This window comes from Triturus cristatus, chromosome 5_2 (assembly GCF_964204655.1).
Source record: "Triturus cristatus chromosome 5_2, aTriCri1.1, whole genome shotgun sequence".
In the NCBI taxonomy this organism is placed as follows: domain Eukaryota; kingdom Metazoa; phylum Chordata; class Amphibia; order Caudata; family Salamandridae; genus Triturus; species Triturus cristatus.
The window spans coordinates 777,931,696-777,943,996 of NC_140588.1; the positions used below are offsets into that span (position 1 = coordinate 777,931,696).

At 44.7% G+C, this 12,301-nt stretch overlaps 1 protein-coding gene across 1 annotated transcript in view; it reads right to left on the minus strand.

Moving 5' to 3' along the window:
- The window catches only part of FRMD7 (FERM domain containing 7), a 669,715-nt gene extending 664,430 nt beyond the window's left edge, over positions 1 to 5,285 (minus strand). The window contains exon 1 of the mRNA XM_085606672.1: positions 5,167 to 5,285. Coding sequence (XP_085462798.1) covers positions 5,167 to 5,226 — 60 coding nt within the window. The 5' untranslated portion in view covers positions 5,227 to 5,285. The remainder of the gene's footprint in view (positions 1 to 5,166) is intronic.
- Positions 5,286 to 12,301: the final 7,016 nt, after the last annotated feature.

Sequence of the window (12,301 nt, forward strand, 5' to 3'; positions counted from 1 at the left end):
GCCGGAGGCAGGGAGAATATTTCAAAGTCCCCTGCATTGAGCACCAGAGAGTCCATTGGCTGGGACCAACCTTCCTACAATCCTAAGCCTGAGTATACACCCGAAGAAGAAACCTCAGATCTACCGCTCATAAACGAGCCTCTCAGATTAGACAGCTTAGCAGGGAGTGGCTTCTCAGTTCAGGGGTGCAAACTATGGACTGTACCCTCAAAGAAACCTAGGACCCTCAACAGCATTCGGGAATCACGGGGATCCTTTTTGTAACCCGTTTACAAACGTTTCCCCATAATGCTTTGCCCCTCATCCATTAGCATCACACACACTGCCTGCCGCTGTGCCATGGCTGAAGCACACACCCTGGGCCTCACACTCGAGACCAATGCACAACAGGAATAAACTGCACTTTCACTCTCATCCCTGCACTGCAAAGGTTGACCCACTCATTGGTGGCTTAGATGGTCTGGGGTCAGCAAGAAGGGGGGATGCACCAGAGCAATGCTGCAATGCAAAGCTATACTTAAAATAGAGGCAATCAGATGGTTTACCATAGATATTTCACTTAACAGCAGTTAAAAGAAGGCCTGAGTACATTATATCAATCCCTGCATTAAGTGACTACATCAGGAACTCAGCACAAAGGCTTGCATTTCACGGGGGAGTCTCTGACAGATAAAGCAGATGAAGCAAATTGGGCCCAGTGTGCCTAAATGCGCCAATCCACGCTGCTCGAGGTAGGGCCAGTCCTGGGTGCTGCACACATGCGTGTCACTCACATTCACAAGGAGATGCTTCGATTTAATGGGAGCTAATGGGCGGTTTCCTTTGTGAGCCTTGGTATCTGCTCTGAACTCAGCCTAGAGCCAATCTCTTTCTTTTCTACTCAGCACATCCCTCTGTGCACCTTCTGCATTTAAACCTCTCAAGCTCAAATGGAAGAAAGGCCTGGAAGGGGATTTTGAGAGCAGCTCAGTGTAGGGGAAACATAACTCCCTGCGGCATCAGTGGAACCCATTCGCTATAAAAACATTCACTTTAGGTAAACTACAGAGGACAGGTTTCATTCTGAAAAAATCTTGTCGATGAAGTACAGCTCTCTTTGCAGCGCATGTTGTGATTGCCACAATGCCACGCACATATACAAAAAACGCAACAATGGTTAAGCGTGTTGGTGCTGTAACAAAGTATAATGCATAAAATATTCTGCCTAGCCGGTGTAATTCTTCGGGTAACTGCACCGAAGCCCGTCTCGTGTGGAAGAATGGATGCAGTCTGTGGCAAGCTCTCCATGTAAGATGGCGGCCCCCTTGCGCCTCAGCGGCTGCAGGTGTGTGTTATGCCACTGGTGGGTGGCTGTGCTGCCATGTCATGTGATAAGGTCTCAGACTGTGGAGGTGCTGGGCTTAGAGTGAATACGAAAGACTAGCATGAGAGGATAGAGAAAAGAACATGCTCTTGTGAAGATCTTATAAAATAAAGCCGTCCACAGAGTTCTCTTAGCTAGCTAGAAACGTGATTTAAGAACACTAGAGTCAATGTGGCGTGAAGAGACTAGGGGCATATTTACAAGGGAAATTCGCCACCAGAACGTCACTTTTTTTTACGCTCTGGTGGCGAAAGGCCCTGCACCATATTTACAAAGCGAAGTTAAGCCACTTTTTGTGGCTTAGCACCGCTTTGTAAATATGGTACCCTTTCAAGCAGGTATCTGCGTAAAAGAGGGGCACAATGGGTGTTGTTATGGGTGTTCCACCGCAACACCTATTGCTTGAGGTGTAAATGTGAGGCAGCGGCATAAACTAACGCCGTGCAAAAGCACAGCAGCAGTCCAGGCATGTAAGCGCGGTGGGGGTATGTCGGGAGACGACGGAACAGGATTTAATTTTCCCTATTGCATCGCCTGTCGACTTTTCCCCCTCCTGCCCCACCCCACCCCACCACACTTACTTGCACAGACCACCGCTGCAAAAGCAGGCGTTAGATTGCCACAACGAGGAGAAATACTTTTATTTCTCCTCGTTTTTTGGTCTTTCTATGTGTGCTGCATTCTGCAGTACACATAGAAAGAACAAAATGCCATTAATGATTCATTAAATAATGGTGATTTGCCACTTCATAGAAGTAACAAATTGCCAATATTGATTGTGTATTTGCAGGAAGGGAGACCTTCCTGCACATAAACAATCATTATCTGCAATGCAGGCACCCTTGCACTATGGCTCAAAGGTGTCAGCGTGGGCCCTAAGTATGGTATCAATCAAGTATAAACGCTAACACGATTTAAAGTCAGCACCAGTAGTGATGTGCACTGCTGTGATATTACACCAAGTGCATTTCGATAATAACATATGTAATACGCGGATTACATTTTTTGACCGTTAACACTGTGAATATATGCAAATGACGTTTTTTATCTTGAGATATTCCACGCATAAACCACATATCAATGCTATTGCGTTTCTGCTTTGTTGTACAGTTTTGAAAAACAAAGGAGGAAGGACTCTCCCCTCTATATGCTTCTGCTGTCAGAAAATTGAAAGTAAATCTGGTAGGCTCCGTGTAAATCACCGGTCATTTTTTAAAATAATTATTAATGAATCAGATGGGATAAATATTGCTACATGCTGTGTATTTGTTTTGGTTACAGCAACAGCAAGAAACGCTCGTACTACGACAAAAAGTATCGCACAAAAAGTATTGTGTGAGATTGCTGAAGTAAGCATGTTTTTCTCACTGTTAGAATAAATGGTGGGTTCATTCTTTAAATATCTGTTCATTTTGACAATACATATGATAAGTACCCTGTAGATAATGTCTGCAATATAGGGTTATAAGACTAAAATGAAAAACTAATAGGATCATTCCTTACACACGGGTTGTCTAGATTATTTTTATACTAAATGTAAATAGCACAATTATGTTGACATTATTGTAACTGATTGTATTATGTTCACATAGGGGTCTTTTATGTGCAATAATAATTGTCCTGAAGATGGTCTGACGGATTGATGCCACCCAAGACCGAAACGTCGACTTCATCATCTATTTTCATAATATCTGTTATATACAGCTGATTATTTTCTCAAGAAAGAGACATATCTCTGTCTAAATGTATTGGAATAGATGTTTTCTCTCATGATATGTGGATATGATTTGACCCTTCTTTCATGATCTATTGCTCAACCAATGGTTTTCCTGTACTCCTGTTAAAAAAAAATATTTGTTTTTTCGCAAATAAAGATTTCCCGTGTGTTTGCTCTTTATATTTAATGATTGAATCAGTTGATTGATATCTTTGATTGGTGTTAATTTTGAAATACACCTACCAATTAATTTCTGCTGAACCATTTAATTAGATAGTGTATTAGAAACAAAACCACTTGTTGGCACCTTTACCTTTCAAAATTGCGTGGGCCCTAGGCATCTATTTTCAGCATCAATGTAGGGAAAACACAGAGGTGCATGGTATTGTGAAACCGGCGCATCCCTGCGTTTTGGAAATGGCAGAGCATGGTGCTGCAAATTTTGCCTCACCTCAGCGATGCGTCATTTCCTTGAACATATGCCACTAGGTATGGTTGACTGTCATGAGTGATCTGCATCCCTCTGCACAGTGTGTCCATCTATGTGTAAGTATGCATCAGGCATGGCGGTGTGAGATCAGAAGGCTCAGCCCCCCTCCCAACATATGTTTTAATGACAATATATGAGTCACAGTACTTATTCAAGAACAAGATGCTGTTTAATGGCGAAACTCTAGCTTGCGGATAAGAAGCCATGGTTTCTACTCCTGGCTCCCCCATTTGACTAAATCGTGTGATCCTGGGGGAACCGTGAGATAGACAGGCAGACAGGCAGGCAGGCAGGCAGGCAGGCAGGCAGGCAGGCAGGCAGACAGACAGACAGACAGACAGACAGACAGACAGACAGACAGACAGACAGACAGACAGACAGATAGATAGATAGATAGATAGATAGATAGATAGATAGATAGATAGATAGATAGATAGATAGATAGATAGATAGATAGATAGATAGATAGATAGATAGATAGATAGATAGATAGATAGATAGATAGATAGATAGATAGTCTGCATTTGCAAATTGCAGGGTGCTTAGAAGCAAGCAAACTCAGTGCTACACAAAACAAATTGACGTGTACATTTAGGGTTACTGAAAAGGGATCTTCTTGTACTTTAATTTCTCTATCTTGTACACTCTATTTTACAAGAGGATCCCTGCAAGATCAGATCCAAGACCTATGCAGGCAAAGTGCTCTGCTCACCCACATTGCTCGCCCTGTAATGTGCATCCAGCACTACAAGCTTTCTAAATTTCGATTAATAAAAGTGAATTAATGCAGATCTCGAAAATCAATATTTGATTCGAGAAAGTGCAGCAACTGCAGAGTAAGGCGATGGCCTGCTTGCTGTAGGTCTCAAATAAAACGAGCATCTGAAATCTTCTAGACTCCCAGCGCTCTGGAATATTTCCCATTTAGACACAAAAGTGATGGCTCTGTGCTGGGAAGACGCGCTAGGAAGGGCTTCGCTGGGATGAGTGCATCTGTTTCATAATTAGCTGCAGTGCATTAGAGCACCGGTGATGAAGGAACACTTAAGTATGCGTTTCCGCCGCCCAACGTAATTACCTCACATTTGCAAAGTCAATTGTGTATTTCAAAAGAGGAGCAGCCCATGGAAAGCGCTTCAGTGCCTCGATGCGAAGAGTTGTATGAAGCGCTATGTAACTGAACATGATAAAATAAGGCAACCTGATAGCGCTATTCACCGCCCCCCTCCCCCGAAAGCGCTACAGCGCTTCGCTAGTAATAGGAAGCGCTATATGAAGCACTACGAAGCGCTATGTAACTGAACATGATAAAATAAGGCAACCTGATAGCGCTATTCGCCCGCCCGCCCCGCCCCCCCCCTCCCCCGAAAGCGCTTCAGCGCCTCGCTAGTAATAGGAAGGGCTATATGAAGCACTACGAAGCGCTATGTAACTGAACATGATAAAATAAGGCAATCTGAAAGCACTATTCATTTTGACAAAGCATGACCTAACTACGTTCCGAAGAAACGTAACAAGCACAAATAAATTGTGCTGGGTTAATCGAGGCTGAAAATCGTTAAGTCCATTTAAATAAAATAAATTATTCCTACTTACATCGAGAGCAAAAATCTTCTGGGTGTCATCTAGAAACCTGACTTTCAAGTTCAGCATCATCCTGGGAGTGTGTGTCGGAGAGGAGAACGAGGAGAAAGTGAGGCAGCGGGAGGGAGGAAGGGTGCAGAGAGGCGAAAACAGGACGAGCAAGAGAGGAAAAGGGACGGGAGGGGGAGAGAAAAAGTAGCGCTGGTGCGGAAGAGAGGGAGTGTGCGGACGCCGCTGGCACAGACAGATCGCTGAGCACAGTGACTGGAGAGATGGACGGAGGGAGGAGCCAGTCTCTTATGCGCACAGTTTCACTCACAGCAGGATCCGGCGTGATCCAGCACTTTGTAATTTTACACTCTTCAGAACATTCATTCCGCTCGCGGGCAATATTTAGAATCTAAAGTCATGAACCTGGCAGTCTTTCGGATAAGTGTGCATCTCCTCGCTAAAGGGGCCCAGGTCCCTCAAGGGGCCCAGGTCCCTCAGGGCAATAATTCAGAGGGAACTCTGGCAGTTGTCAGACAAGGTTTCTTGGAGAGGAAAACAGTAGAGGTCTTTGCAATCCAATTAGATACATGTGGCGTGACCATAATATGATGTGATGAGGATTCTGCTTCATGTGCCCATGCCCACCTATAAAAGACCAGGGTCAAATCTACAATGCTCAACGCAGGAGCTCTGTTGCCGCTCAGACAGTCGGGTGGCCTAATGATTAGCGATGCTGTGTGGACATGCCAGGGGCCCATGGATGTCGCCGAGAGGTTCCGCGTTTTTCTCCGGTCAACAAACCCAGGAAACAAAAATCTTGGAGCAGTTAACTCGGGACACATACCATTGAATACAAAAATGACGGCGAGGGAATTGGTAAGTTCTAGGGGTTACGAGATGGGTAATGTAAGGGACGGGTTAAAACAGAGAATATAATAGGGATGGTATGAGGGCATTCCCCTGCGAGCAAAAATTAACATTTTTGAATGTGAAAGGAGCGTTTAACTAAAATAGAAGAAGACTGGTGAATGGGATGAGGAATAAAGTGTTATGTCAAATGGAGGAGGGAGTACTAAGTCTCACCAATCAAAATAAGATTTAAAAAAATTATGAAAGTGAATTTCATAATTCAACTCATTCATAATTTCAGAAAAAAATCCCTGGAGTTAATGAAAACCCATAAGAATACGACATCAATCGCTCCTAGATGAATCACCCCGAATTAACCTCAAAGTGATAAATGAACCCAAAATTAACACGTGGAATTCTCTAGAGAGCCCTAGGTGTTCACCTCCCGTTTTTCGTAGTGTCAGCACCTTTCTTGCAGTTGGTTTCATTTGTGGTCACATCACCTAGCATCCAGGCGTGAACAGCATGCAGGCAACAACTGACATGAGACACAGATGATCCCAGCACCTTATCACTTTCCAGCTACGACAGTGCACCAGCAGAAAATATGGCCGTCTGGAAGTGAACAGAGAAGAACCCTTGGCATCCTGCACAGAGAGAAGAAAGATAACACCAGAGAGCAGCTTCTTGTATGACTACCATGATGGGAACCTTCGGAATCCTCACCTCCGAAGGTGTTCTTGGTATATGTGATGTCAAACCTTCTGGGCTGGAGCCGTAGCCCTCAGCGACCACCTTTAGGCTCTGGAGGAAGAACTGCCGACATCCAGCGTGCTTGCCCACAGCCTACCTAAAAGGGGGTGAGCAGCATTTGCTCCCACAACTAAGTCACCTTAGAGAGAGAGCAGAACTGACCCAGTCCCACAGTCTGCCCAGACCTCTGCTTGAGACAGCCTGAGCAGACTGTCCTCTAGAAAGTCTTGGGTATTCCATGATTAGAGGCAGTGAATGATTGACGGTGATTCCTCATAGAGTGGGATAACAATGCATATTTTAGAGAGGAGTGATCTATTTCTTACAGTCAGGTGTATGACCTTATAGAGAGGATCTAACAACCTATAGAACATTTAAAAATAAACCAAAGTGCTACTTTACAACGAAGAACCGCTGGCCTCTAGCACATGCATGTTTTTGAAACACGCAGAAGTGTGACCTTATGGAGAAGAGCTGGTGACTAATATCTCTAGAAAGACACAAGCACCACTTACATGGTGGCCTAAGGAATTTGATTTTTTTTTAAACCTAGAGGCTTAAGAATCGTGTAAGAGCTGTATAATTCTCCTCTGGTGAGCAGTGTTACAACTGAAAGGACACCATTGCAAGACAAAGGGCCGGGGCGTGTCCTCTGGCACATCTGCTCCCTTTGGCTTTGATCACCCTCAGTTCATCACACTACTCTGAGAGACCAATGAGCTCTGCACCCCTGAGCCCATGAGCTCCAGTTGTGGTGTTCTGTTACCTTCATACAAAGTGAATCAGCACTGTGAATCAGCACTGTGAATCGTCTACGGAAGAGATGAGCCAGGCACCTGGCAACACAGATGCCTCTCCCGAGACCTCTAGCTACAGCAACATATACCTGCACAATTCAAATCTGCATGTAAAGCTGAGGCCTTCTCGTTTTATCTTTTACTCACGCAACAAGAGAAGTTTGGGCAAAGTCCACCATCATGTTTTTGTCAATAGAAGTGATTTGTAGGCTACCTAGTAGTAATGAGATTGAGACACAGGGCACTGCCTTGTTGACGTACCCTAGTCTGTGCATTTTTTTCTACGTTGTATTACCTATTGCTATGTTTTCTGGTATAAGCACGCATAACCAGAGTATACCATATGACAGAGTGACTGCTCTAAATGCTTGTCAGGGAACATTCTGGAGCGAGCCAGAACTGTAGAGAGTCTGTGATGTCATCACACAATGTTGGGCTGGCTTTGATGGAAATAAGAGGGTGTGACAGTTGCCATTAGTTGGGGTTCGAGGAATGACTGGGAAGGAGCTGCGCCAACAAGTCTGGGGCAGAGCCTTGACGTATTTCATTCTAGAGCAAGCTTGGATTTAAAAACTTACGTTGCCCCGTCTCGTGCTACTCATCAGAGGGGCCCCGGGCTCTTGAATTGTTGACCAATTAGTTAGAAACTAATTCAGATCTTAGTGCTCACTTAAGATAAGAGGCTGATTCCTCAAATATAGATTCAAACTCCTTATTCAAGTGATATTGATAGAAGGCTATTGGCAGATGCTGACAGAACTGCTAGCAGGTTGGACAGTAAGCATGATAGGAAGATCATAGGTGACTGTAATTTTCTCTAGAAAGTCAAAGCCACTGGAATTACAGTATGGTGACAATATTGCCTCATGAAAGCATGTCTAAGAGAAAAGTTATTCTTTATGAAATATTAACAGTGATTCCATCTAGAGTTAAAAGGCATAATATAAAAAGTCTCTTATACCACCCAGTGTGCTGACCAAATATAGTTCTTTAATATGTTTTCCAATTGGAGAATGTCAACTGAACCTCCAATCCTCTCATGGCCATAAACCTCCCTGGGGAAGATGTGTCTTTAATCCTACCTTTTGGTGAGAAGATATATTGAACTCTTAAACCAGATGTCATATGGATTTCCTTGACATAAAGACTCAGCACGTAACAAAGTATGGGTGAATGAGACATTGAGTAAAACCGGGCCGAACGAGGTCTCGAAACTGGACAAAGTGACAGCCATCCCCGTCAGCTACAAAATCACTAAGCAGGATCATCAGTACAATGGAGCTACATGGAACACCTCACGTTCAAATCACACATCACAGCAAACTTCAGCCTTTCAGCCTATGTGGAACCCTTGTATAAGACTACCATGACCTTGCACCAATGTCTCCAGCAACATCACAGACTTTGTCACCGCTCTCAATATCAACTCCAGCACCTTCATCCTCCTCGGAGACATGAACTTTCACCAAGAGAACTGCACTGACCCAAACCAGATTGCCATTCTGGAAATCCTTGGCCTCACCCACATGCGACAAGCCATTACCAGTCACCTGTTCAGACCACACTACATGGAACACTCCATGTTTAAACTACACCTCACAGCAAATGTCAACCTGTGCCGAACCTTCATACACAGACTACCAGGGCCTCTCACCAACTTCTCCATCAACATCACAGACTTATTGCTCAGTTTATCATAAACGTCAGCATCTTCATCCTCCTTGGAGACTTGAACTTTCACCAGGAGGACAGCACTAACCCACACCCAATTGCAATTCTTGAAACTCTTTGAAAGCTCAGCCTCACTCAACACATCCCCGTACCCCACCCACACCGGCAGATACCTCCTGGACCCTCTCTCTGAAACATTTCAGTCCTGCTTAATTTGCTCCTCTCTCTGAAACATTTCAGTCACAAGCCATCACTAAACACTTGTTAAGACCGCATCCTTGTCAGTTTCAGGATTCCCATCCCACACCACCACAGACCTACCAGCAAAGACCAGTCCGCCGCAGCTGGAAGAACATCGCAGAGGAAGACTGGGTCTCTGCTCTCTCCATGCTCTGACCCAGCAACACCAGCAGTCTTCTCGGAGCTACCAAACCATCAACAGCTGGATCACCAGATGCTTCCAACCCCCTGAACCCCCTCAAGAGTAGAAAAGAGGCAGAGCCCAGCCACAAGTGAGCTGGTACATAGAGAAACTCAGGATGATGAAACATCACTGCAAGCAACTAGAGCACAAGTGGAGAATGAGCCAAGACACCAGGGACAAAGTCATCTTCAAATTCGCCCTGAGAGGCTACAACTAATTGATCTGGAACACAAAGCATACAACACTGGCAGACTGCATTGACGATGTCATGAACATCAGCAAGGGAATGTTCGCTGTCTTAAGATGCACCCAGAGCCAACTCCAGCAGCATCACCCTCTCACAAGGATTCAGCTACTAGCTCTTGGAATTCTTCTGCAGCAAGATCACATCACTATACTGCAACTTTGACCCTCAATTGGACCCAGTCACCCTCACAACTCACCTCCCGGTCTCGACCGAGGAACTGATGCTGTCTTCATGGCCCACCATCACCACAGCTGAGAATGCTGCTGACATGAGGTTAATCTACTCCGTGGCCCCGTCATACCAATGGCCCTACCATGCCTTCACCAAAGGACTCACACAGATCAGCAAAGCTTTTACTCCCATTCTCAATGCCTCCATCAACTCAGCCACCTTATTGGAAGCCTGGAAACACGCCACTGTCACCCCTACTCAAGAAACCATTCACGGGCCCTGCCATGCTTTCCAACTACTACCAATCTCCCTCCTACCGTACCCAGCCAAGTTCCTAGAGAAGCTCATTAACCGGTGCCCGACTGTCACCTCATCAACCACCAGCTCCTCTATATCATGCAGTCAGGCTTCAGGTCCAACCACTGAACAGAAACAACACTCATCTCTGCATCAAAAGACATCCGCTTGACCCTGGATAGAGTAGATATACCAGTCATCATCCCCTTGGACCTCTCTTTAGCATTCCACACAGTGTCACGTCTCATCCTAATCAGATGCCTACACGAGACTGGCATTTAAGGACCCACTCCTGGATCTGCTCGATCATGACAGAAAGAACAGAAGCTGTTAGCCGGACAGCATACTTCTCAGATGCCTGTAAACTCTTCTGCAGAGTACCTTACGGTTCATCACTCAGCCCCATCCTCTTCAGCGCATACATGTCCCCTCTACCTAGTGTCATCCATGCACATAACATCAAAATCATCTGCTACACTGACGACACACTACTCATCCTCTCCCTGTTAGACAAGACCCCCAGTACTAGGAACAAGTTAATCGCCTACATAATTAAAGTCGCCACCTGGATGTCACACTGAACACCGACAAGACAGAAGTGGTGATCTTTGGAAAAAACCTCTCACTCTGGCATTCTACCTGGTGGCCATTCAACCTTGGACCCACACCCACCCCCAGATCCAACGGTAAGGAATCTTGGGATCATCACTGATAACTACCTGGACATGAACGCACAAGTCAATGCTGTCATACCGTCCTGCTTTCACACTCTGAAGATGCTAAGGAAGATCTTCAATTGGCTCCCAAGCAGCACCAGAAAAATCATCACACACACCTTTTTCACCAGCAAGCTGGACTACGATAGCACCCTCAACACCGGAATCACTAAGCAACTCACCAGAAGACTATGAACTATCTAGAACACAATCAGTCAGGCCCATCCTCAAACTCCAACTGAGGACACGCATCACACCACACTTAAGGATGCTCCACGGGATACTGATGCACAAACACTCTTAGTTCAAACTCCTCATGCACACATTCAAGGGACTATACAACATAAGTCCCACTTATCAGAACAGACAAATCTCCTTCCACCAACCAACCATACACCAACCTTCTACCGGACTCCCACTCACATACATTCTACTCATACAAAGAAACAGATCCATAGGCCAGGCCTGCTCCTGCAGTGTTGAACAACCTCCCACTGCACTTCAAAGACTCCTCCTCACTTCTTGAGTTCCAAAAGAAGTTGCCAACTTGGCTTTTCGATTAAAGTCGAGGTTAGGGACTCACACTTGCTCATTGCCAGGATACCTTTGCGGGTAATAGTCTACTTTACAAATACACATTATATAACAAAGTCTGCTGTAGATGAAAGAAATGTAAATGATGGTATCAATGAGAGTTCAGTAACTATGGGACATGAGTTGCTAAAGGACAGTTCATGAAATTTACTATGTTACAACCTTAAAATGAATAGCTAGGCTTACAGGAGATAGGTTTCTCCGGGCTGAAAGAGAGTGATATTTGTTCTTCTGTGAAGCCGGTACATCTCGCTGGTTTCCATAGTTTAGCAATCCTGTCATTAGCTCAGGATTGAGTGGATTGTCGTCCATCAATAGTTTCAGGTGTTGCGAGGATGGATTTACAGTCAAAGACAAACCGCAGTATGCCTGTGCTTATGAGTACAATGAGTCATCAAGTTAACGGCATTGTACGTTGTCATTTTGCTCCTATGTATATTCAGAAACTGTAAAATGTACATTGTTGATTTGTTAACAATACATGGAATGATGCATGCTCAACTATGATATGGGTAATAATTCTGTGAACACTGCTTTTTGAAGCCATTTTGTTTAGGGATGCCGCTTTCCATTCCACAAGTTGATACAAGAGAGAGAAGAGGCACTAGGATTATGCAAGAAACTGAAATAAGGGTAT